General features: G+C 43.1%; 1 protein-coding gene and 1 long non-coding RNA gene across 3 annotated transcripts in view; one reads left to right on the top strand and one right to left on the bottom strand.

Annotated features, from left to right (window-relative positions):
* The window catches only part of ARHGAP5 (Rho GTPase activating protein 5), an 85,995-nt gene that overhangs the window by 25,021 nt on the left and 32,999 nt on the right, over positions 1–27,975 (top strand). The window contains exons 2-3 of the mRNA XM_077261087.1: positions 5,019–8,902; positions 23,602–23,746. Coding sequence (XP_077117202.1) covers positions 5,189–8,902; positions 23,602–23,746 — 3,859 coding nt within the window. The 5' untranslated portion in view covers positions 5,019–5,188. The remainder of the gene's footprint in view (positions 1–5,018; positions 8,903–23,601; positions 23,747–27,975) is intronic.
* Positions 13,261–18,446, bottom strand: LOC143773734 (uncharacterized). 2 transcript variants are annotated; one of them, XR_013215344.1, is made up of 4 exons: positions 18,402–18,446; positions 16,314–16,481; positions 13,523–13,732; positions 13,261–13,372 (listed from the first exon to the last, which is right to left on the bottom strand). It is a non-coding gene; the product is annotated as an uncharacterized LOC143773734 (long non-coding RNA). The 2 variants fall into 2 exon arrangements; XR_013215343.1 differs by lacking the exon at positions 18,402–18,446 and having other exon boundaries at positions 16,314–17,304.

The following is a 27,975-nucleotide window of genomic DNA, read 5'->3' on the forward strand; positions in this document are numbered from 1 at the left end:
TTTGCATTGCTGCCCAGCACATGGCAGACTCTTATATTGCCGAACTTCTGGATGAGCAATTACATCACATTGCAGCGATTATACCAGCACAAAGCTTGTGAATTGCCCTCTGTAAGGTCATTTGAGTAGTCTGTGTGAACTGCCAAGGAGAAAGAACTGCCCCTTTTTTTGTAGCTGCGCTGCAGTTTTGTTGTTTTCTAGCTTGCTAAAACCCGAGGCATCAAGTGCATTGTTCAAACCCAAAAAGACAAATAAGAAGCCTTACAGGCACCTAGCAGACTCGCCGGTAGAAACCCACCAGATACCTAAGGCATCCTTAGAAGGATTGCAGTGGGAGTGAAGGGGTTAAATGCTTGGCACCACATATAAAGCGCCAACATATTCTGCAGCACTGTACAATCCAGAGTCTCATGAGTCAGCCACTTAGATGGCTGCAGTAGTCACATGAGTAGTCCGGGACGCTCTCACTGCAGCACATTACGTGGTACACCGCTCTGGCCAGTGATTTGATGCAGTGAGTGTGGCCACAGGGCGCCATCACTGCAGACCAGTGGGGACCACCAGAGGGGCTGGGCTAGCAGGACATTGATCAGGTATGTGGATTCATAGAAATCTCATGACCACTGGACTGGGTTTTTTTGGGGTATTTTTACGAAGCGTGTACTTATTTCAAATCCACAACATATTAAGGGGGTTGTCCGCTACTAGGACAACCCCTGCTTGATCTAAATGTTCGGCCCATATAAAATAATAAATCCTATATTCCCCTCCTATATCAGCGCTGTACCTATGGTGTCAGCATTCACTTTCCCCGAGGCTCTCATGCGGTTGTTGTGACATGTGACCTCGTCGCCCAATCAGCGCTGGCGTCACTGTCTCCGCCTTCTGTTGAATTGAACATTAAGAGGAAGTCTGAATTGCAGCTGATCCTTGACTTCCTCTTCATGATGAATTTGACATAAGGCGGAGACAGTGACGCCAGCGCTGATTGGGCGACGAGGTCACATGTCACAACAACCGCATGAGAGCCCCGGGGAAAGCGAGTGCCAACACTGTGGGAACAATGCTGGTACAGGAGGTGAGTATAAGCTAAATTATATTATCGGGGCTAAGTGTGGGGTATGAGAAGAAGTTGTCCAAGTAGTGGACAACTTCCTTAAGTTTTCTTGCGGGTGCGCAGAGTTTTATGTGCAGAATTTCCCCATAGAATTGCATTATATGTAGAAAATCTGCAGGTAATAAATGCATATAAGTTTTTAGTGCATTTCTGCCTTTTGTAATACGCACAAGACTGAATCAATAAAATGTTATCAAAGCTAAATACCAGGAAGTATCAGAAACAAAGCAGCTTTATTTAAAATATTACACACCAACAAGAGGCAAAAAATTCCACCATAAAAATGCATGTAAAGGAACACAAGTAACCTACAGGAGCTTCTCACAAAATTAGAACAGCATCAAAAAGTTTACTTATTTCAGTTCTTCAATACAAAAGTGAAACTCGAATATTAGATAGTCATTACAAACAGAGTGATCTATTTCAAGTGTTTATTTCTGTTAATGTTGATGATTATGGCTTACAGCCAATGAAAACCCAGGAGTCATTATCTCAGTAAATTAGAATACTTTATAACACCAGCTTGAGAAATGATTTTTAAATCAGAAATGTTGGCCTACTGAAATCTACCTACTTGGCCTACTTTTGCATCAATTACTGCATCAATGTGGTGTGGCATGGAGGCGATCAGCCTGTGGTACTGCTGAGGTGTTATGGAAGCCCAGGTTGCTTTGATAGCAGCCTTCAGCTCGTCTGCATTGTTGGATCTGGTGTCTCTCATCTTCCTCTTGACAATACATCAAGCAGCTTGGATTGTGTGCTTCTCCACTCTTCATCCAGACTCTGGGACCTGGATTTCCATATGAAATGCAAAATTTACTTTCTTCTGAAAACAACACCTTGGACCACTGAGCAACAGTCCCGTTCTTTTTCTCCTTGGCCCAGGTAAGACTCTTCTGGCCTTGTCTATTGGTCATGAGGGGCTACAAGTGTCACATTCCTTGTGCCAAGCCAATGTCCTGGATACATCTGTGTGTGGTGGCTCGTGAAGCAATGACTCCAGCAGCAGTCCACTCCTTGTGAATCTCCCCCAAAGTTTTGAATGGCCTTTTCATAACAATCCTTTCAAGGCTGTGGTTATCCCGGTTGCTTTTGTACCTTTTTCTACCACTTTTTCTTTCCACTCAACTTTCCATTACTATGCTTGGATACAGCACTCTGTAAGCAGCCAGCTTCTTTAGCAATGTCCTTTTGTGGCTTACCCTCCTTGTGGAGTGTGTCAATGACAGCCTTCTAGACATCTGTCAAGTCAGCAGTCGTCTTCATGATTGTGGAGCCTACTGAAACGGTCCAAGGGACCGTTATAAACGCTTATGAAGCTTTTGCAGGTGTTTTTTGTTAATTATTCTAATTTACTAAGATAATGACTTTTGGGTTTTCATTGGCTGCAAGTCATAATCGTCAACATTAACAGAAATAAACACTTGAAATAGTTTACTATGTAATGACTCTATATAATGAGTTTCACTTTTTGTATTGAAGAACTGAAAATAACTTTTTGATGATATTGTAATATTGTGAGAAGTACCTGTATTTCACATCATAGGTGCAAAAAATCTGCAACATCAAAAACTCACATAAAACTCATTGTTAGAACGTAGCCTTAACCCACTTTCGGTGTGAGTGGATGTTAACACTTTACCGAAGATTACCTCAATGATCCTTTAATCTGGCCTTGAATGTAAATGTTAGGGTTCGTGTATAATGGACCTAATACAAACTGACCATTGTTCGCCGAGTTGCTAATATATTAGTGCCTGTATTGGCAGGCATCTTCTCCACCCGTACGAGCGCTACATATGGAACCAGTTACGTCCGCCATTTGTGGACGTGACTCGTCCTATTATTGCATGGCCGACAGAAAGCCCAACTTAGGATGAATCCAGCCTGGCGATGGGGGAAGCTTCTCATTACCCCAGAATGAACGAGAGGCCATATTAGGCAGTACATCGTTGGGTTGACTGAACATTGCTCATAGAGGTTTGTCTAAAATGTCAGACCCCACATCTGATGTCCATAAGCTCTAATAACTGATGATAAGGGTCCTCCTGGTGGTGTGCTTTAGATGATCTTTTTGGAGGCTGCTTATATTACCCTCTAGTGATGCCTGAGGCACTCTGCCCGATCACATAGAACGATAGAGCTTTGGTAATGTCCCCGTCTCCCGAGGTCCTGCTTATGTGAGGACTTTTTAATAGGTTGAGGTCACCACATTATCACGATAGACCCAGTCAAACAGGTGATATTTCTATATTTGGACTCTTAATCGTCTTTGTCTGTAGGGATTAGGGGGTTAATTAATTTACTCATTAGAATCTTAGATGATTAGTAACGCGTGGCGTTGTCTGGACCACTCAGGATTATTTCATCTACTTGTATAATTCCTCGCTGTTTGATGGATGCGTTCTGGATGACCCTTGAGCACTTCAGAAAAGGCCTTTTACTTTTATGGCATCTTAGTCAGTACACCTCACAGTCTTGCCGGCTGCCATTTATCTGTGTCCACGTCATGTAAGGGGAACGCAAGCTGACCAAGGACTTCATCTGCAAGGAGTTTGTATGTTCTCCCCTTGTTTGCGTGGGTTTCCTCCGGTTCTCCAGTTTCCGCCCACATTCCAAAGACCTACTGATAGGGAATCTAGACTGAGCCCCAATGCGGGCAGTGATGATGATGTTCGTGCTGCAAAATATGATGACGCTATATTAAATAAAATAAATGTGTTTACTTGGAGCCTCTGCTTTAAAGAAGTCTTGTCACCTGGTTGAAAATGGCCAGTTTTTTCTTTTACTTTATTCTTGCTGCGGCCTTTAATAAAGTAGTAATACAGAGCAGCCTAAAGACATATCCCGGAAAATCCTGTGAGTCACACAGAACCGTGAAAATTAGCGCTAAATAATAATAATAATAATAATAATAATAAAAAAGAAAAAAAAATAGAACACTCACGGGAGTAGCAGGAATAAAATAAGAGCAAAACTGACCACTGGTGATCGATTTAAGTTGCGTTTACACCTAATGACCAGTGGCACAACTTGACTGCTGGTCGATGGTAATTTTTGACCTACAGACCTCCGCTTCCAATGTGCTCTGAAGGATCTGTAAAGGATCATTTTGTGCTCTTCTGTTTTTCTTGTCCGTGCGAGTCTTCTTTACACAGAGCATTATGCTGTCGAGAACGATGATTGTTTGTGCAGCACAAAAGATCATTTTTAGCCACGAACGAGTTTTGTTCTTCAGGTGATTGTGAGCCTGTTTAGACTAAAAAAGTATAGTGAACCCTAATATTAATATTAAATCTAAAGAGCGTTTTTATGCGGTCAGTGGAAATAGCTTAAAATTGTCGAATTTCCGATTCTCGATATGTGACCTCACCAGCTAGTTACCTGTTCTCATCTCAGATGATGTGCCGTACATTGCCCACACGACCGGTGCCTGCTTTATTATTCCCACAGACAGTGAGTGTCGTCATCATTCCCATCCCTTTCGCCATTTTTCACAAGAGCACATATGCGTTATTACTTTCATACATGAGAAAAACACGTTCGTGGAAGGAATGAACAAGCAAACAAAAATGTATGGCACGCGGCATGATTGAAAGTCAGCTGGTGCGTTCATGTGACGGATTCAGAATCTCACACTGTCAAAATAGCTTGACGCTGCCAAATTATAAAAGTTTCTTAGCATTGTTGAGACGCTTTTTTGACATTTGGAAAGTTATTCCCTCTACACCCCCTTTTAAGGCATTTTATTTTTCTACTTTTTGTAAGTAGTTTATTAGGCCTAATTGTGATATATTTTTATTTATAAGTATTTGTGTAATCATATGTATATAGAATTTTTATATGTATGTGATTTACAAGTAGACCTGACTTGTAATATATCTCTACTTTGCTTCTACAGAAACGCCATGCACCACCAGGTTTGAGAAAATATCATGTTGATGGAGAACAAGAGGAGGAGTTGAGCACCTTGCCTGGTTTCTTGAGAAAATCTAAAGACCTCACGTGGGAATTAAGAATGAAAAGTATGCCCTGCTATGTAGATGTGCTGAAAAGGATGAGAGGGGAGTGATGATGGCAAAGAATAAGGAGCCGCGCCCCCCGTCATATACCATTAGCGTGGTAGGATTGTCCGGAACCGAAAAGGATAAAGGCAACTGTGGTGTTGGAAAATCGTGTTTATGTAATCGATATGTCCGCCCAAAAGCTGACGAATATTATCACGAACACACCTCTGTCCTTAGCACAATTGACTTTGGTGGCCGTGTTGTCAACAATGACCACTTTCTGTATTGGGGTGACGTAACGCAGGTAGGAGAGGATGGGGTTGATTGCAAGCATCACATTATTGAACAGACCGAGTTCATAGATGATCAGACTTTCCTTCCGCATCGTAGTACAAACCTTCAGCCCTACATTAAGAGAGCAGCAGCGTCAAAGATTCAATCAGCGGAGAAATTAATGTACATTTGCACAGACCAGCTTGGCCTGGAGCAGGACTTTGAGCAAAAGCAAATGCCCGAAGGCAAGCTGACTATAGATGGTTATGTTCTATGCATTGATGTTAGCCAAGGATGCAATCGAAAGTTCGATGATCAGTTAAAATTTGTTAATAACCTCTATGCGCAAGTAGTAAAAGCAAAGAAGCCCATTATCATTGCCGCCACAAAGTGTGATGAGTGTGTTGACCACTATTTAAGAGAAGTCCAAGGATTTGCCTCGAATAAGAAAAATTTAATTGTCGTAGAAACCTCAGCCAGAAACAATATAAATGTTGATACTTGTTTCACAGCACTAGTGCAAATGTTGGACAAAACACGAGGAAAACCCAAGATTATCCCTTACCTTGAGGCATTCAAAACACATAGACAAATAGTTGCATCTGCTACTGATAAGTTCGAAAAGCTTATTGTACAAACTGTGCGTGACTACCACGCAACTTGGAAAACTATCAGTAATAAATTAAAAAACCATTCAGATTATGAAAATTACATAAATTTAGAGGGAACACTGAAGGCTAAAAACACATTCTCTAAACACACAGATCAGCTCAAACAGGAGCACATTCGAAAAAGAAAGGAGGAGTACCTTAAAACACTACCAAGAGCACTCAATACATTACTGCCAAAGCTTGAAGAGGTAGAAAACCTAAGTTGGACAGATGCTCTTCAGGTGCTAGAGAACAAGCCTGAATTCAGCCTATGGTTTGTAATGCTAGATAAAACCCCATGGGATCAGTCAGATCATATTGACAAAGTAACTGACCGACGGGTTCCTTTTGATCTTCTCTGCACGTTGGACTCCGAGAAAGTCTATCAAAGCCATGTTCAACATTTGGTTTCTGAGAAGAGGAGACTGGAAATGAAAGCCAAGTTCAAAAAAACCCTTGAAAAAATACCATTCATTTCGCCTGGTCAACCTTGGGAAGAAGTGATGTGTTTCATTTTGGAGGATGAGGCGTATAAATTTATCAATGAGACTGACCGATTTGAGGTATATCGTAAACACCAGCAAGAGATCATTGAAAAAGCCAAAGAAGAATTTCAGGAGATGCTTTTTGAGCACTCTGAGCTATTCTATGACCTAGATCTTAATGCTACCCCAAGCACAGATAAAATGACTGAAATAAATGCCGTTCTTGGAGAAGAACCGAGATACAAAGCTTTACAGAAGCTCGCGACTGACAGAGAATCTCTTCTTCTGAAGCACATAGGGTTTGTTTATCATCCAACTAAGGAAACCTGCCTTAGTGTCCAAAGTTGTATGGACATAAAAGTCGAGCAAATACTTGCCAACAGTCTCTTGCAATCGAATCTTAGCCGCTTGAACTTGTATCAAGATGGAACCAATCTTGACAAGGTCAACCTTCTCATTCTTGGTAAAGACAACCTTCCTCAAGAGATGGCCAATGAGATTAGGACCCAGTCAACAGATGATGAATTTGCCTTGGATGGAAAAATCTATGAGTTAGAACTAAGAGCTGTGGATGCCAATTCCCCATATCTTTTTAGCCAATTATGGACTCCTGGGTTTAAACCACACGGCTGTTTTTGTGTGTTTAGCTCAATAGAGTCACTTAATTTTATAGGTGACTGCATTGGGAAAATTAGATGTGAAGCTCAGGCAAGAAGAGACAAGGATATTGCTAACCTTCCATTTACGTTAATTTTGGCTAACCAGAGAGAGTGTGTCAGTAAAAACATGCCGATATTAAGGCACCAAGGGCAGCAATTGGCCAATAAACTCCAGTGTCCCTTTGTGGATGTGCCAACTGGCACATATCCTCGGAAATTTAATGAGGCCCAAATCAAACAAGCGCTTAGAGGAGTACTAGAGTCTGTTAAGCACAACTCTGATATTGCCAGTCCCGTTCCTGCAATTAAAGACCTTTCAGAAGCAGATTTAAGAATTGTAATGTGTGCCATGTGTGGGGATCTTTTCAGTGTTGATCTTATTCTTTCCCCCTTTCTGGAGTCCCGCACTTGTAGTGCTGCTCAGCCAGGCCAAAATAACTCTTTAATGCTGGATAAAATAATTGGCGAAAAACGGAGAAGGATTCAGATAACCATTTTGTCATACCACTCCTCAATTGGAGTTAGAAAAGATGAACTGGTTCATGGGTACATTCTTATTTATTCAGCCAAGCGGAAAGCATCTATGGGAATGCTGCGTGCTTTTCTGTCTGAAATTCAGGACACCATTCCTGTTCAGCTAGTGGCGGTAACGGACAGCCAAGCAGACTTCTTTGAGAATGAAGCCATCAAAGAACTAATGACTGAAGGAGAGCACATTGCTACAGAAATTTCAGCAAAATTCACAGCTTTATATTCTCTGTCTCAATACCACCGCCAGACGGAGGTCTTCACGCCATTTTTCAGTGATGTTCTGGAAAAGAAAACTTCTATTGAGAATTCGTATTTGGCAGAGAGTCGTAGAGAGGCAAGTCAACCATGTGAAGATGTTTTTCCATATTCACCACGTGGAAACTCGCCAGCCTACAGCTGCTATCCCGATTCAGAGGATGATACAGAAGCACCACCTCCTTATAGCCCTATCGGGGATGACGTGCAACTGTTGCCAAAGTGTAATTTGGACAATGAAGGGAACGAGTATCCTACACACAGTACTCCATTAAATTGCCACGATCATGAGCGCAACCATAAAGTGCCTCCACCAATAAGACCTAAGCCTGGCGGACCCAAGTCTAAGGTGAATAGGCTAGACCCAAATCTTGTCAGAGCTATTGAAGCTGGCATTAGCAAAAACCCAAGGAAGCAATCGCCTCGTTACCCATTGGTACACCCTGAAGATGCCGATTCATCCGATAACTACGCAGAGCCAGTTGACACAATACCAAGGTCCAAAGATTTCATTAATGACCTGTATGCAGATCCAGATGATGGCCAGAACCACATTCATAAGTTGCATCATTTGTTTCCTAATGCACAAGGAGAGGAAGAGAACGGTATCACTGATAGAAATTCAAGACAGGGAGAGAGAAGGCCATCAAAGTACAAGTACAAATCAAAAACGCTGTTCAGCAAGCCAAAATCGTACACATATAGGCGAACCCATTCCGATGCCAGTGATGAAGAGGCACTTACCACCATCCCTGGAAAGGAAAGAAAACGGAAACCAAAACACAGGCCAAGTGAAGAAGACCCGCTTCTTTCTCCAGTTGACACTTGGAAGGGCGGCATAGATAACCCAGCCATCACCTCAGACCAGGAACAGGAGGAAAGGAAGACCAAGAAGAAGCCACCAAAAGTAAAGGAAGAGAAGAAGGTAGGTTGTTTGGATTTCATTAGCTGGTGTGATATTGATGGATGTCTGTATAGTCAAATAGGTTTTATTAATAACCAAAGTATTCTTGTGTTTTGCTCCAAAAGACTAGATTATTTCTTGTTTCCTAGATCTGGCATCCGTTCACATTTGGATAAAAATCATCTTGGCGATTATCTCTTTAGAATATTGAGTGATTTACTATCTCTTTCCAATGTTGTGCCCCAATGAATATTAATTGCAAACTATCCTACAGTGGATGGATAGGATTAGTCCCTGTCGGTCAGTATAGGTAAGGTCTGTGTCAGATCAGTAAACTGTAAGGGAAACTGTTAGTTTATATTCTAAGGATAGAGACTGAGATGAGAGAATCATAATGAAAGGCTAAAAAGATTATAAATGTTTATTAAATCATTAAAGTGTAACTTAACCTTTTTAGTGCTATTTCAAAATTTCAAAGCCCTTAAGAAAATCGCTTACGTCTGGGTCTTGATGGTCTTGATCGCTCAAAAAACCCCTTAGAGATGCGCTGCTTGGGAGCCTGGATTATACAGGTCCTTCTCAAAAAATTAGCATATAGTGTTAAATTTCATTATTTACCATAATGTAATGATTACAATTAAACTTTCATATATTATAGATTCATTATCCACCAACTGAAATTTGTCAGGTCTTTTATTGTTTTAATACTGATGATTTTGGCATACAACTCCTGATAACCCAAAAAACCTGTCTCAATAAATTAGCATATCAAGAAAAGGTTCTCTAAACGACCTATTACCCTAATCTTCTGAATCAACTAATTAACTCTAAACACATGCAAAAGATACCTGCGGCTTTTAAAAACTCCCTGCCTGGTTCATTACTCAAAACCCCCATCATGGGTAAGACTAGCGACCTGACAGATGTCAAGAAGGCCATCATTGACACCCTCAAGCAAGAGGGTAAGACCCAGAAAGAAATTTCTCAACAAATAGGCTGTTCCCAGAGTGCTGTATCAAGGCACCTCAATGGTAAGTCTGTTGGAAGGAAACAATGTGGCAGAAAACGCTGTACAACGAGAACAGGTGACCGGACCCTGAGGAAGATTGTGGAGAAGGACCGATTCCAGACCTTGGGGAACCTGAGGAAGCAGTGGACTGAGTCTGGCGTGTGCAGGAAATGGGCTACAGGTGCCGCATTCCCCAGGTAAAGCCACTTTTGAACTATAAACAGCGGCAGAAGCGCCTGACCTGGGCTACAGAGAAGCAGCACTGGACTGTTGCTAAGTGGTCCCAAGTACTTTTTTCTGATGAAAGCAAATTTTGCATGTCATTCGGAAATCAAGGTGCCAGAGTCTGGAGGAAGGCTGGGGAGAAGGAAATGCCAAAATGCCTGACGTCCAGTGTCAAGTACCCACAGTCAGTGATGGTGTGGGGTGCCATGTCAGCTGCTGGTGTTGGTCCACTGTGTTTCATCAAGGGCAGGGTCAATGCAGCTAGCTATCAGGAGATTTTGGAGCACTTCATGCTTCCATCGGCTGAAATGCTTTATGGAGATGAAGATTTCATTTTTCAGCACGACCTGGCACCTGCTCACAGTGCCAAAACCACTGGTAAATGGTTTACTGACCATGGTATTACTGTGCTCAATTGGCCTGCCAACTCTCCTGACCTGAACCCCATAGAGAATCTGTGGGATATTGTGAAGAGAAAGTTGAGAGACGCAAGACCCAACACTCTGGATGAGCTTAAGGCCGCTATTGAAGCATCCTGGGCCTCCATAACATCTCAGCAGTGTCACAGGCTGATTGCCTCCATGCCACGCCGCATTGAAGCAGTCATTTCTGCCAAAGGATTCCCGACCAAGTATTGAGTGCATAACTGAACATTATTATTTGATGGTTTTTTTGTTTGTTATTAATAAACACTTTTATTTGATTGGACGGGTGAAATATGCTAATTTATTGAGACAGGTTTTTTGGGTTATCAGGAGTTGTATGCCAAAATCATCAGTATTAAAACAATAAAAGACCTGACAAATTTCAGTTGGTGGATAATGAATCTATAATATATGAAAGTTTAATTGTAATCATTACATTATGGTAAATAATGAAATTTAACACTATATGCTAATTTTTTGAGAAGGACCTGTACATCTTAATGAGCACACTGCCTGCGATATGGTTTCTATAGAAATTGAAGGCTATGCTTTCTATTGGATTCATACCCCAATCTGTGTCCGGACTCAGCAAGGTGCTGTGCCCTCTTGACTCCTGAGCTATGCACCTCTCTAGTGGTCATTTGAAGACCTGCAGGCTTGTGAATCCTCACAAAGAACGCTGTCTGGATTCTCCAGGAGCGGATAATCATGTTACCGCAAGTATGTGATTTGCATACTTCCTGCCACATTCAGACTTGAATTGTCTGGCCTCGCTCAATACACTTGTATTGAGCGAGGCTGCGTACATCTAGTCGGCATGTGACAGCGTGTACGCAAATGGCAGACTTGTGGTCACGCTCCCTACATCGGCGATTCATGCACTTTACGCTGCGAGGATTCACAAGTCTGTGGTTACATAGTGACAGCAGACTTGAGCCCCAAGCCTGGACAACCCATTTAAGGGCACATCAATATATTATGTAAATAAAAAATAAATGTTTAGTTACTCTAAATAATACTTCTGACAAAAATACACATGTCTTATATGTTTAGCTGGAAAATGTAGACAAAATAGTGATGTTTCCCCTTGCTAATCCAAGACAGTAAGCGCTTTTTTATGTAGGGGTGATGCTTACACCACTATTTTGCTGGATGTTTTTGTTTGTTTTTTTTTAAATTGCGGCAAAGCCATGTAGTTTTTAAACTAAGAAAAACTTCACAAATTTCGAGGGAACACTGTTTGGACTAAATCCAAACACTGTGTAGGTTAATTGTATGCTTAATTGTAATATGAGACAGAATGAGTCGAAAGAGGATGATTTGTAAGGGGAAAAGTGTTTTGTAAATGCCTTTTAATGCTTTTTATTTAAGTGCTGATGCCATATTGAATGCAGGTTACCCTCTCAACAATACATTTTTTTTTTTTTTTTTTAATATTGAGCAGAACATTTTGCCCTTTTGTAATTCAGCTCCAAAAGTATCTAACTAATCCAAATCCCGGTCGTTGTTGATTGGTGATATCTATTGTACGAGGTGTCCCATGTGTCCACGTAGGGTAGATAACTCATCCTACTGATGTGTAGGGGGTGCTGGTCCTCTGTTCTATTCCTTCTCTTGTCTCCGGGCGTAGATCATGCATCAGTGCTGTCTGATCACAGCCGTTCTCCTTCTTGTAGGAGTTGTGACACAGAACTATTCTTGATTTGTTCGGCAATTTGCCACTGGTGTATTAGATGTGCTATATATGGCAAGTTTTATTTCTGGAGTGAAATTACTATGAGTATCTCTCATCTCCATGGAAATATTTTCTAGGTAACTAACTGTACATGAAAATGGTTTAAACGTGTGAACGCAGAGCCGTCAACTTCTCAGCAGTGACTGGTTTGCATGTAAATGTCATTCTGTTGCAGATGTATTGTTAATATGGATTCTAGGTTGCTACTATATATATAGGATCTTAATTTCTGTGATGTTATAAAATGTCTTTAAAGTGTTGTTTCTATGATGCCCTGTAGACATAATCCATGGATCACTTCATTTTCATGTAGTGTCTCATATATATAATTTTAGGATCATTAAAGAAGCAGTCCAGCAAAAATAGTTTTTTCCATCCCTGCACTCCACCCAACCCACCTGACTGTCTATCGCACTCCACACTGTGTACTTCCATAAAGTTCAGCCACCTCTCTGCTTTTCTTCAGCCTCCATCTTGATTCCCATCCTGCAATTTATTCCTCTGCTCTGTCTCGAAATGCATCAGTACCGAATCACATAGATAGCCAGAGCAAGTACCAGCACTGCCTGTTGTTGCAACACCAATTCTCCTCTCTAGAATCTCCTGTATAAACTATGGGATTACAAATATAGAGTCAAGGAGGCCGAACTGTGACCACCTTCATTATAATTGTGTGACAGGTGCTGGCTAGTCATCATCAGTAATTGCGATAGGGGTTTGTCTTCCCTCCTGTGAAGAACTTCATTGCCATGTTCCATGCAACTTTATCATATAGGCTGCTCTGGAGACTGGGATGGTAACCACCTTCAGAGAACATGAACTCATATCATTCCCAGGTGTTCACAAAGCGATCACATAACCTCATAACCTACTGACCTAACTGAAGAGAAATACAACATGAAATTTCAGATACAATGGACAAATAAATTATTTCTTGGCGAATATATATATATATATATATATATATATATATATATATATATATATATATATATTGAATTAACAGAGCAATTGCTGGACTGCTATTTTGCGGTATATCTTCTGACTCCACTATCCATCTACTTCTTCCTGTTCTCGCAGTCTCCTGAACTTGTCATCTATTCTGAAAAAAAGCAAACTGCTGAACTCTATCTTAATCAAAACAAATTGGACTGCCAACACAGTGAGGTGTCAGATTACACATCCTATTTTAGCCATAGGGCTAGAGGAGTGAGGAACAGAGGGAGACACAATACCATCGTTCTTACCTTTCTAACCTCACTCAAGAGCTGGAATCTCATCTACAATGCTCAGTACTACTGTATAACATCCTCCATGCTGCGTCACTTTTTTTCTGTGTGCTAAGGAATGAAGGGCAGAAATCTGTGTGCTGTGTATTGGAGATCTCCACATCATACCCTCTAGTGATTTTCCATGAGGCCCTAGTTCAGTGTCCGTTGCAAGTTAAGAGATAGAACCTGCAGAGGGGAGTAATAAAATTCAGGACGCAAGTCATGTAATGGCCAACAATAGCACTATTCCTTGCATACACAAGGCACATCTTTCCAGTATTGTCTGTATAGACAGTGAGGCAGTGTATTTGGTATGTGTTAGACGCTATCAAATGTCTATAGCATAATACAGTCTGTTTTGCCAGTAAATGTTGATATTTGCCATACTTGATTTGGTATCTCAGCTTCTTCAATACTTCCAGATTGTTTTGACATTTCTGTCTTGTAGACGTTGTTAGCATAGTTAGGAATGCATCTGGTGTCCTAGTCTTATGTTTTCTGGGTTTTTCTACAAAAGAAATCACATCCAGAAAATTGGTGATCATTATCTGCTTGACTGTCCTGCATTGGGATCTTTCTTTACGCTTCTACGCTACAGAACTATGAGTGGAGTGATGGTCGATCATACATGGTGCTTCTCCATCCAAGGTCTCTAGTACAGAGAGGCAGCCAAGTATAGCGCCTAGCTGTGTCCGTCAGCTGCATACACACTGAATGGAGTGGTGGTCGATCATACATGTGCTTCTCCATCCAAGGTCTCTAGTACAGAGAGGCAGCCGAGTATAGCGCCTAGCTGTGTCCGTCAGCTGCATACACTCTGAATGGAGTGGTGGCCCATCATACATGGTGCTTCCCCATCCAAGGTCTCTAGTACAGAGAGGGAGCCGAGTATAGCACCTAGCTGTGTCTGTCAGCCGCATACACCCTGAATGGAATGGTGGCCGATCATACATGGTGCTTCCCCATCCAAGGTCTCTAGTACAGAGAGGGAGCCGAGTATAGCGCCTAGCTGTGTCCGTCAGCTGCATACACACTGAATGGAGTCGTGGCTGATCATGCATGGTGCTTCTCCATCCAAGGTCTCTAGTACAGAGAGGCAGCCGAGTATAGCTCCTAGCTGTGTCCGTCAGCCGCATACACACTGAATGGAGTGGTGGTCGATCATACATGTGCTTCTCCATTCAAGGTCTCTAGTACAGAGAGGCAGCCGAGTATAGCTCCTAGCTGTGTCCGTCAGCTGCATACACACTGAATGGAGTCGTGGCCGATCATACACGGTGCTTCTATATCCAAGGTCTCTAGTACAGAGAGGCAGCCGAGTATAGCGCCTAGCTGTGTCCGTCAGCCGCATACACACTGAATGGAGTGGTGGCCGATCATACATGGTGCTTCTCCATTCAAGGTCTCTAGTACAGAGAGGGAGCTGAGTATAGCTCCTAGCTGTGTCCGTCAGCTGCATACGCTCTGAATGGAGTGGTGGCCGATCATACATGTGCTTCTCCATCCAATGTCTCTAGTACAGAGAGGCAGCCGAGTATAGCGGCTAGCTGTGTCCGTCAGCCGCATACACACTGAATGGAGTGGTGGTCGATCATACATGGTGCTTCTCCATCCAAGGTCTCTAGTACAGAGAGGCAGCCGAGTATAGCGCCTAGCTGTGTCCGTCAGCTGCATACACTCTGAATGGAGTGGTGTTCGATCATACTAAAGTGGTCAGCAAAAACTGATATTGCGGATACACATAACCTCCAAAAACTAGAGTCTGTAATTAGCAGAGAGAGTAGCTCCCAAACATCATATAATCCTATAAGCAAAATGGAGCACGTTACTCAATAAATAAATATAGTGAGACAAATTATTATGAATAAACAAGTAGACATTTTATTATCTCACAAATATATAAAAAACTGGGTAACAATGACCATGTACACAATATACAGGACAAATACAAAGAAGGGGAGGAAAAAGGTTCAGATGCACTAAAAGGCTCACGTGTCACTCAAAATCACCAACAATGGCAGCAATTAAAGATATAACTTGTATGGCAAAGTCACCATTAACAATATGTTTGGTCCAAAAAGATGGTATCCTATGTATATAATATCAAATGTCAACACCATCCTTTGGGTATTTTTAAAGTGCCAGTAATAGTGCAAAAAGATGAACACTTTTCTTACCCATGTGGGAGAGAGTGACGTGTGCAGCTGTGTGCATCGGTTGCCCCAACGTGCATTTCACGTGGAGGGCTTCTTCGGGGGGCAATGTTGACCACCAAGACATGCCAGATTTATATAGAGATCGTAAATATCACCTCCCTGAGGTGGGTGCATGTGGGGCAGGACCAGGGCCGCAATACGTCACGTGTGGCTATCCAGCTTCCGGTTTGGGTCAAAGGAAAAACGTCCTGTGACGTCACTGACACGCACCGAAGCGGAGAGGATGCCTTCTGGGACGCAAGCCGACCCAGGAACCACGGCGCATGCGCACCTGATGGCAGACATATTCATTAAGGGCAAAATTATGGGCAAATGACAAAAACACCCCAAATTAAATAAGAGGTATGAATGATTAATAAAGGCATGTTTGGTGTAAATAGAAATACAGTATGCAACAATACACATAAGTTAAAAAAGCGCTGTGGGATAAATAGGTAAACTGGAGAGAGTGAGGGAGAGGGGAAGGGAGAAAAACAAATGGAAATTTAGAGGCATATATAATATCCATAGAAGCAGAGGGATCCACTATCATAAATGAAGGATCCATATACCGTATGTTTCATGCTTAATTCTTCAATTGATTCTCAAGCAATTCCACTTCCAGTATATAATCGTCCTTTTCCACATATAAGTTAATTCATATGGATGGTATGTGGATATCTTAGTACCAATGTGGAGAGGGAAAAAAGACTTCCCCAAATATTTCCATTAATTGTGCACTAAATAAGAACAAAAAATAAGACATACAGTACAGTATTAAAGACAAGGAAATGGAATGGGCAATCCAAACCCTACTAACATAGTTATAGGAAGGGGACAAAGGATAGCTTTTCATATAGCCCATGTCACCTTGGATGGAGACGTACCATGTACACATGTGGTCAACATTGTTGGTACCCCTCATTTAATGACAGAAAAACCCACAATGGTCACAGAAATAACTTGAATCTGACAAAAGTAATAATAGTAATAATAATAATGAAAATGAACAAATGAAAGTCAGACATTGCTTTTCAACCATGCTTCCACAGAATTAAAAAAAAAATAAATAAAACTCATGAAATAGGCCTGGACAGAAATGATGGTACCCTTAACTTAATATTTTGTTGCACAACATTTGAGGCAATCACTGCAATCAAACGATTCCTGTAACTGTCAATGAGACTTCTGCACCTCTCGACAGGTATTTTGGCCCCTCAAGAGCAACCTGCTCCAGTTGTCCCGTGTTTGAAAGTTACCTTTTCCAGACGGCATGTTCCAGCTCTTTCCAAAGATGCTCAATAGGATTTAGGTCAGGGCTCATAGAAGGCCACTTCAGAATAGTCCAATGTTTTCCTCTTAGTCATTCTTGGGTGTTTTTAGCTGTGTGTTTTGGGTCATTATCCTGTTACAAGACCCATGACCTGCGACTGAGACCAAGCTTTCTGACGCTGGGCAGCACATTTCTCTTTAGAATCCCTTGATAATCTTGAGATTTCACTGTACCCTGCACAGATTCTAGACACTAATGTGCCAGATGCAGCAAAGCAGCCCCAGAACATAACCAAGCTTCCTCCATGTTTCACAGTAGGGACAGTGTTCTTTTCTTGATATGCTTCATTTTTCTGTCTGTGAATATAGAGCTGATGTGCCTTGCTAAAAACTTCCATTTTGTCTCATCTGTCCATACGACATTCTCCCTGAAGGATTGTGGCTTGTCAACATGTAGTTTGGCAAATTTCAGTCTGGCTTTTTTATGATTTTTTCCAACAATTGTGTCCTCCTTGGTCGTCTCCCGTGAAGTCCACTTTGGCTCATGCAACGACGGATGCTGCGATCTGACACTGATGTTCCTTGAGCTTGATGTTCACCTTTAATCTGTTTAGACGTTTTTCTGGGATCTTTTATTACCTTTCATATTATCCGTCTCTTTGATTTGTCATCAATTTTACTCCTGCGGCCACATCCAGGGAGGTTGTCTACAGTCCCATGGATCTTAAATTTCTGAATAATATGTGCAACTGTAGTCACAGGAACATCAAGCTGCTTGAAGATGGCCTTAGAACTTTTACCTTTAACATGTTTGTCTATAATTTTCTTTCTAATCTCCTGAGACAACTCTTTCCTTCGCTTCCTCTGGTCCATGTTGAGTGTGAAACATACCATGTCACCAAACAGCACAGTGAGTTGGCAGTGAAGAGGGAAGGGGGCTTAGGAAGTGATGGGTGAACCCCTATGATCAGACATTTGTCACCATTCCTGTGGATAGGTGATGGTTTGCATGGGAAAAATCCTTTAATGTGCTATTTCCTTCTTGAATATTTATTTCATATCCTACGTGCCATTCATGTCTGATAGATGCAGGTCCCATCTTTATAACGAGGAGGGCATCGTCCGGGGTCCGCAGCTGCATGTGATATCCGCAGTATGCAATTCCTTAGAAACCAATGTAGACTTGGTGACACAAAAGAATAAAGACTGGGAGGCATGTGTAGGGTTCCTATCCACTGTCTGGATGCCGAGGTTTACAGCCCTAAGTGGCATGTCAATCGCAGACAGTGTTCATTTGCGCTGATCTATGTAATGCAGATTATAGTAAGTGATGGGACAACCCCTTTGCGTTTTATTCAGAATAGCGCTCGGCAATTTACTGTATGTACCTGAACCTACTGGGGGCAGTCATAGGGTTTTGTGGTCAGTAGAAAGCTTCTTCAGTTACTGACAGTTTGGGTGGTCCGTTTGTATTATCACACCAGGGCGTGTGCTCACATTTGAAGCTTTACTGGTCCCTGCGCGCTCATCATGTCGGTGAGTTTTTAGGCTTTTTTGATACAAGCATGTACCGATTCTTGTCCGAACAGAGTGCAGTAGTTAGTAGCAATATCCAGGGACAAGTGACACAGGTTGGCAAAAAATATAATTTAGCAGTACTTATCTTTATTAGTCAGTATAGGCAGTGATGAAGTAGTAGTGCGATAACCCGTAGAGCAGGCATCAGCAACTTTCAGCACTTGGCTGTTGTGGAACTACTACTCCCATAATTTCTGTGGGCTGTAGGGAATGAAGGTGGCTGTGAGGGCATGTTGGGAGTTACAGCTTCTCAACAGCTGGAGTGTGAAAGGTTGTAATTCATAGCATCAAGGTGATAAGGAGCAGAGTGATGGCACATGACTGGCGTAAAGTGCGCAGGACGGGTGTAGTGATGGCGCAGGACGGGCGTAGTGATGGCGCAGGACGGGCGTAGTGATGGCGCAGGATGGGCATAGTGATGGCGTAGTGATGGCGCAGGACGGGCGTAGTGATGGCGCAGGACAGGCGTAGTGATGGCGCAGGACGGGCGTAGTGATGGCGCAGGATGGGCATAGTGATGGCGCAGGATGGGCATAGTGATGGCGTAGTGATGGCGCAGGATGGGAATAGTGATGGCGCAGGATGGGCATAGTGATGGCGCATTGATGGCACAGGACGGGCGTAGTGATGGCTAAGGATGAGCGTAGTGATGGCCCAGGACTGTCATAATGTGCCCAGTCATGTCACACAGGCATGTGGTAATAGTGGACTACCGGGTAGAAGAATGTGGCCAGTGACAAAACTTTCATCTTGTGGCCCCAATGCATCTTTGGTCTTTGACATGAGCCGAAGGGACCTTTTTAGACTCCCCCTGAACATCAGGGCCTTGGTGCGACTCTGTAACCCCTGCACCCACTATAATTACACCCTTAGATGTAGTGATACTTAATGCGTCCACTTATTTCCCCATGTAATGTACGGCTGCTTGCCCGGTTTTAGAAAATCCATCGTTAGCTAAGATTTTTTTTTTTTTTAAAGAGAAAATCCCTTTGTTACTCATCCTCCCATCCTCCCCCAGTCCAATGCTTAGTTTATGCCCCGGGGGTCCGTTGTTGTTTGCAGTGCTTGCATTACGTTGACTGCAGCGCTGGCCGCATGATGTTAGCACTGTGGACAAGAACGGACAACACCAGCAGCAGTGTCTGTATTAAAACACACTGCTGCCCAGGGGACAGGGGCTTTCTGAAAATGGAAAACCCCTTTTAATTGTGCTTTGCCTGACAAACTGGAAAAGAAATAAAAGCAGATTGGCAAATGAATATTCATTTGTTGGTCTGCCTGTCTTCCCAGCTTCCTGTAATAGTCTGACTTTCCCTTCCACTAAATCTACACAAAGCAGTCTGTGGTCTAACTATTTGGTCAGGTTCAGGGTGTACGGCCTGACTCCCTAGTGAATATACTATATACATATGGTATGTGCCTCTGTATAGATTCACATGGCGCCTGCAGTCAGAATAACAAAGTGAAATCGTCAAACAGCAAAAATGTGCTGCTTATACTCAAGCTCTCCTCTCAAAATAACTTTAACTTTTTTTTTTTTTTACTACATCAGGTTTTTGTGCACAATCTGTTTTAAAAATAAAAGTACAAACCTTGCAATTTTCGCACCGTCGACTTGGGCATTTTTAGACTCTTGCTTTCTGTTGTTTAAGGAAACAACACATGTACATAGCCACAATAGCCAGGCCCTGACCCTCTCTTGTATAGAAGTATCCAATAAGCATATGCAGTAGTCATCGTGAAGGGAGGTGAGCAGCGACATCTCCTTTTATAAATGGTGTATAGAGGTGTTGCCTTTCATTTTAATTCTGCCTCTGATGATTAAGGAGCCAGCTGAAAACTCTTCATGAAGTATGAGTCTTATAAAAGCCAAGTGGTCCGTGTGAAAATTGAAAGATTACTAATTGTTTCTTTTTATGAAGATCGTGATATGAAATAAAAAAACATTGAAAAATTTGTTTTAAAAATTCATAAAACAAAAAACTGAGGTCTGTGCACACATTGCGTTTGACGCAGTTTGGTCAAAGAACCTGAAGCATTTCCAAGTCCCAGCAAATTGAATGGGATTCCTGAAGTCTCATGCCCATGTTACTTATTTTTTTCCTTTCAGATTTATATCGTCTATCTGCAGCATGTCCATTCTGTCCATGGGCACTAAAGCTTTGTGATGCCCATGGCTTCTCTCTCTGTTCGTCAGTTTGGTCCCTGGTAGCAGGCAGATCGTAGTTGCATTGCCCAGCTTGCGGTCCCTGTAGCCTCTCTTGCTGCAGTAGAAGTCCTAAAAGTTTGAACCTCTTCCATGCTTGGTCCAAGGAAGGAGCACTTTCAAATTATCATTTTTTTTTTCCAAATTTGTGAACAAATTTGCTATATTTTGGGGTAGGGAGTTTATCCTTCTAACAGGATCGTCCACAAGAAAAGTCTTCAATATCAGATCAGTTGGGGTGTGACCGGATCAGCTTTTATTTGATTTTGCAGCTTCCAGATATAAACACGTTGAACAGAGCTGCACAGTTCATCTCCATTCAGTGCGTAGTGGCTGCTGCTAGGTGCTGCAGAACAGCTCGTAGTCGAGAGCCATGTTGGTACTCAATGTCTGATCACCACTGATCTTATATTGATGGCTTATGCTACAGAAACTTGATCAATATGTTGTGCCTGCTGCTACCTGTTGTGTGAGCATGTGTGCCTGGTGCAGAATTAAGATGGCCTCTAGTCCAAGGCAAGGACCAGGCATGAGTCTAGTCCCAAAATGAATCATTACATGGTGCCCAGTGCAATTATGGAAGAAAGGGTGCTATCTGACTTTTAGAGGGTTGGTTTTCCTGAAATTATTTCCAAGGCCCCTAAGGGCCAGAATAGCAGGAATTCCCCCAAGTGGCTCCATTTTAAGAATTGCACTCCCAACTTTTGCATTCTTTTGGGTTGATTTCTGTTTTTTTTTTTTTTTTTTACTCATTTTAAATATGTCGTTGTGAGCTGGCGGTCTGCCTAAGCATGTTCCCACCACTAATATAGTCTTATAAAAATGCTCAACATTTGGAAGGAAAGATTCACGGTATTTCCAACCTGGTGATCATCTGAAGTAACATCGTCCTCACTTGCTTCAGTGCCGACAGCTTTTCAGCGAACATTTCTGCTTAAAACAATGGACCTCTGATTGAAATTGTTCCTGACATCATTGCTGTATTTTCCTCCTGTTCCAGAGAAGAGTTTAATTTGACCTAAATTTTCTATTCAGCTTTTTTTGGGAAAAGGAAACTGTCAGTGATAAGATTCTGAAGAGCATTGTGTTGTAAGTCAAGCTATAGATGGCTTGAAGCCTGAAAACCTTGTTGTTTTTTTTAACAAGGCTATTTGTTTGTCACTGTGGGATTTGCTTTCTATAAGTAATGAATGTCTCTCACTTAAGGGTTGGTTTAATATCTAAAATGTCCTTTCTAAATATCTATCTTTACACCCTAAGCACTTACTCCCTCACAGGAGGTTGGGGCTGCACTGAAATCCTTGCAGCGTCCATTGCCCCTCCTGGAACAGTACGTCAACAGAATGCAGCGCTTAAGTTATGTACTACAGTTTCTTGTATTGCCGTCCTCTGAAGATGTCCTTCTTCCTGGGTGATAGTATCTGTGGGAGAGGTGAGTGCAGCATTGGCACTCTACTTCTATCTCCACCGCATTGTGTAACTGAAACAAGATGTCATCATGGGACAGAGATAGAAGCAGTGAGTGACACCAATGCCGCTCCACAGATTCTAACACCATCCTCAAACGAATAATCATAAGGCAGCGACGCTGGTGTTACTCATTGCTTCTAGCACCACCCCTACTGACTATCTGTTTGGGGCTAGAAACTGTGGGGCGGGCTGGTGTCACTTACTGCTTCTATCTCCGTCCCCTCTGTCTTGTTTAACTGTTAAAAGATGCAGAGATAGAAGCAGGGTGCTGGTGCTGCACTTGCCTCTCCCATAGCTTCTATCACCATGGATCCAGGACGTGTTTAGAGATGGCCGCAATGCAAGAAGCTGTAGTAATTAAAGGGAACCGGTCACCCCAAAATTCGAGTATGAGCGGTGGCCACCGGCATCAGGGGCTTAGATTATATTCACCCAGGGGTGGTTCGGGCCCGATAGGTGTCGCTGTCTGGGTCCGGCACCTCCCATCTTCATGCGATGACGTCCTCTTCTTTTCTTCCTGCCGCAGCTGCTACACAGGCGTACTTTATCTGCCCTGTTGAGGACAGAGCAAAGTACTGCAGTGCGCAGGTGCCGGGAAAGGTCAGAGAGGCCCAGCGCCTGCGCACTGCAGTACTTTGCTCTGTCCTCAACAGGGTAGATAAAGTACACCTGCGCCGCAGCCGCGGCAGGAAGAAAAGAAGATGATGTCATCGCATGAAGATGGGAGGCGCTGCACCCAGATCATGACACCCATCGTACCCAAATCGGGACCGCCCCTGGGTGAGTATAATCTAACTCGTTTTTCTTATCTTTCAGGATACATCGGGGGCTTATCTACAGCATTACAGAATGCTGTAGATAAGCCCCTGATGCCGGTGGCCGCAGCTCATTCTCGAATTTTGGGGTGACAGGTTCCCTTTAACTGCAGCGCTGGCCCCTGATGACGTCCTGTTCCAGGAGTGAATGCAGCTCCAGCCTCCTGTGACTTCATGTTTGAGACATTTAGGGATTAGATGGATAAAGAAAAAAGTGTAGGGTATTATATAATAAATCTAATTACAAGTGGTTATTGTGTAAAGATAGATATTTGTAATGGACATTTCGGCACTGAACCAACCGTTTGAGTCCTGTCCAGCCCTATTATAATTATGAAGGAGGAGAAAACGAATTATTCTATACCACGTGCTCCAATTTATTGTGCCGCTACTCGTGCTTCATTTCCCAGCTGATAATCCATTGGTTTGACCATGGCAATCGCAAAGAACTTTTTCGGCTACTGTTCTGCTGTAAAACTCTAAATGTTTTAACATTTCTTTTACTATTTTCTTTTGTAGAAGAAAAAAAACAAGCCGTTTAACCCACCAACCAGACGGAACTGGGAAAGCAACTACTTTGGCAAACCCTTGCATGAACTTGTGAGCCCCGAGAAGCCGATTCCCGTGTTTGTGAAGAAATGTGTGGACTTCATTGAAGAGTCAGGTAAGCGGTTATTATGATTAGCCGTTCTGAATTGGCATCTATAATCTTGGGAGGCGCTATATGATGGCACCATTGCTGGCGCTCATTATTTCCAGAACTGTGAAAATATATCTTTGTCAGTAAGAAGATGTCTCTGAGTAGTCGGCAGACATGTGTCTAACTTCCTCTGAGTCCTCTACAGAATCGGGTGGTTAATCAGACCCGTATTTAGCAAGGAACATATAATACAGTATCGTGTTGCGTTTCAGGTTGTCTGCACTACTGTATTAAAAGGGGGCATGGATTGCCTATGAGACCCATTTTATTGTTTTTGAAAATACAAGTGGCATCTTGAATATGTAAGAGCGGTCTCTTTTATAGCGGCACATGATCAAGTCCGCTTATCTTCTGAAGAATCCAAATGTTCCGATTTCCTGGCGGCAAGCAGAAATATTCAATGAAATCTCTTTGGAAGACCCACCCAAAAAGTACCACTGCTTCCAAATGGGGAATTTGCAATCCCTACACTCAGGATCAGTGAGGGTGATCAATGTCAATCAGTCAGTATCAGATCAATGGGTGTCCGACCGTCTGCACACTAAAGGTACCGTCACACTAGGCGATATCGCCAGCGATCCGTGACGTTGCAGCGACCTGGATAGCGATATCGCTGTATTTGACACGCAGCAGCGATCTGGATCCCGCTGTGAAATTGCTGGTCGCTGCTAGAAGGTCTGCACTTTATTTGGTCGCTAGGTCGCCGTGTATCGCCGTGTTTGACAGCAAAGGCAAGGATACCAGCGATATTTTACACTGGTAACCAGGGTAAACATCGGGTTACTAAGCGCAGGGCCGCGCTTAGTAACCCGATGTTTACCCTGGTTACCAGCGTAAAAGTTAAAAAAACAAACAGTACATGCTCACCTGCGCGTCCCCCAGCCTCTGCTTCCTGACACTGACTGAGCGCCGGCCCTAAACTGAAAGTGAAAGCACAGCGGTGACGTCATCGCTGTGCTGTTAGGGCCGGAGCTCAGTCAGTGTCAGGAAGCAGAGGCTGGGGGACGCGCAGGTGAGCATGTACTGTTTGTTTTTTTAACTTTTACGCTGGTAACCAGGGTAAACATCGGGTTACTAAGCGCGGCCTTGCGCTTAGCAACCCGATGCTTACCCTGGTTACCCGGGGACCTCGGCATCGTTGGTCGCTGGAGAGCTGACTGTGTGACAGCTCTCCAGCGACCAAACAGCGACGCTGCAGCGATCGGCATTGCTGTCGCTATTGCTGCAGCGTCGCTTAATGTGACGGTACCTTAACTGATTAGCTGTTCTCAATGCCGGCGATGGTTGGCAGTTGCAGAGCTGAACAGCACAGTCCTGTAAACTGTAGTTGCTGCAGCCATATACTACAGATCTGCTTCTATATTTTTCAACCTGAGGATAGGTTATTAGTATGACACCAGTGGAACAATCCTTCAAAAACCTAGTCCAAACTTTTGTATATGCGTTACGCAGAATAAATCTAATGGTGTGTTTTGAAGGGCCAATCTCTGCTCGTTAACTAGTGCCAGTCGACTATATAAAAGTTGATCAGCGCTTGTGTACTGGCCTGTTTACACAGAACACTAAAGTTCTGTCCCCTGTAGGGAAGCAGGAAGTGAAGTTCTGGAAGGAAGGTATGTAAGTCCCAAGGTTACTGAGAAGATTTTTAGTCGACCAGATTTTGGGTCTGGTATTTAGGAGCGACCAAAAGAGCCTGGGTGGGAAAGGTTGCTCCCATACTCTCAATCTCGAGGTTTGCTTGTGTAATAACGGGCAGCTAGGTGAGATCAGCAGTGTCTGTGGTGTTTGGTGAGGGAAAAGACAGTTCATGGTGGACAGTTTCTGCCAGAGCCTGAGAGGTGGATTCAGAACTGAATTGGTGAGACTGTTTTGAACTATTTTGTCTACCCAGTGAAATGATTGTTTTGTTGTTCATTTGTGCTGGAAAAAGGCTTTTGTTTCTTTGCATTTGAGTCTTGTGTAAGTTTGTGAAATATAATAAATCTTACACTGTTTGACACAAGAACCCAGCATTTGTCTGTAGCGAAACTACTGCCAGAGAGCTTCAATCCCTACCACCCCATACAGGGTCATTGTTGTGGACAGCACATTCTTTGTTTTCCCAGGGTGTTGTGCTGTCAATAATGATTTTTTCCAGCATAAAGGATCTAATCACCTGACGAACAAACATTTTGCAAGTTCGCTGGGTGATCGCTGGCATGTACAGTAACATAATTAGGAAGGAAGTGTTCTTCTGGATGCTCATTCAACAGGTCTAAATGCACCTTTACTCATCTGATTGGAAGTATGAATGTCTAGGAACTAAATTCTGTCTCCATTCCTCAGTCCACCGTGACAACACCCGCCCACCCCACCTTACGTCAGACTCCCACTTTCTTTGTGTTAACAAATCTGATCTGTCGCTAGAGCACATGGGAGGTGATCGGTCCTATACCTTTACCTGAGCACTTGTGAGATTACTGTATGCTGTCTGCTTTGCAGCTTCTCCCGTAGTAAGGAAGGTGTTAAGAAGTTGTTGGTTCTATGTGAAGAGTCTGGTAGGCAACACAAGCTGTGAGATTTCTGGCCAGCCACACGCCAGGAAGAGGAGCAGATGCTGTCACCATCACCCACTTACAGTAACAGAAGGATTAATTGTAGCACACATTCCCTGGCTATGCGCTGGCCTGCTGCTTGGTGGATGGCGCTAAATGCCTTTTAATGTAATTAATTTTGCACAGATATCCTGCTCTTAAATATGTTATCTACAGCAGGAAGGTAATTGTCTATTATTTTTATGTTTATTACTGTACTGACCTGTAATGTGCAAAACTAGGGGCTTTTCTGTGGCTTGCATTAAAGGAACACTGAATCTAAAACCCCTCAAAACTCCCAAAAACCCGCTAATAGAAATTGTCATACTGTCTGATTGTAGAGCACACCTGGTATTACACTGGTTGTCACCTTTTCATGCTCCCGTCACCCCTTTTCTACCACTCCAGTGCGCCTTGCTGCAGCTACCACACTTCCGGTTGATGACTCGAGTCCTACTGGTTAACAAAACTGGAAGTTTTCTTTCATCGTGTCCATACACCTTCTGGCTTAAATGCTGTAATGAGTCGCCCCCATAGTGAATACCTGTGCATGTCATTATTTCACATAATCTACTATATAATTGTCTAAGGGTCACTTCCGTCTTTCTGTCTGTCCTTCTGTCTGTCACGGATATTCATTGGTCGCGGCCTCTGTCTGTCATGGAATCCAAGTCGCTGATTGGTCGTGGCAAAACGCCCACGACCATTGCCACGACCAATCAGCGACGCGCACAGTCTGGAAGAAAATGGCCGCTCCTTACTCCCCGCACTCACTGCCCGACGCCCGCATACACCCCTCCGGTCACCGCTCACACAGGGTTAATGCCGGCGGTAATGGACCGCGTTATGCCGCAGGTAACGCACTCCGTTACCGCTGCTATTAACCCTGTGTGACCAAGTTTTATACTATTGACGCAGCCTATGCAGCGTCAATAGTAAAAACATCTAATGGTAAAAATAATAATAATAAAAAAAAATGATTATATACTCACCTACACCTCCTTTCCCGCTCCTCGCGATGCAAGCGGCACGTTCTGGTGGCAAGGATGGTCTGGCATAAGGACCTGCCATGACGTCACTGTCATGTGACCGCGACGTCATCACAAGTCCTGCGCGGAAAGGACCTGCCGTGACGTCACGGTCATGTGACCGCTACACGGTCACGTGACCACGACGTCATCACACCCTGGGACCGGAAGCTGCCGCCTGCACCCCACACAGGCGACAGAGCTACAACGCGCCTGCGGAAGGTGAGTATATGTTTATTTTTTATTTTTTTAACCTGTGTCATACGTGGCTGGGCAATATACTACATAGCTGGGCAATATACTACATGGGCTGTGCAATATACTATGTGGCTCTGTGCTGTATACTACGTCACTGGGCAATATACTACGTGGCTGGGCAATATACTACGTGGCTCTGTGCTGTATACTACGTCACTGGGCAATATACTACTTCACTGGGCAATATACTATGTGGCTCTCTGCTGTATACTACGTCACTGGGCAATATACAATGTAACTAGGCAATATACAATGTAAATGGGCAATATACAATGTAAATGGGCAATATACTACGTGGCTCTGTGCTGTATACTACGTCACTGGGCAATATACT

The sequence above is a fragment of the Ranitomeya variabilis genome, chromosome 1 (assembly GCF_051348905.1).
Source record: "Ranitomeya variabilis isolate aRanVar5 chromosome 1, aRanVar5.hap1, whole genome shotgun sequence".
NCBI lineage: Eukaryota > Metazoa > Chordata > Amphibia > Anura > Dendrobatidae > Ranitomeya > Ranitomeya variabilis.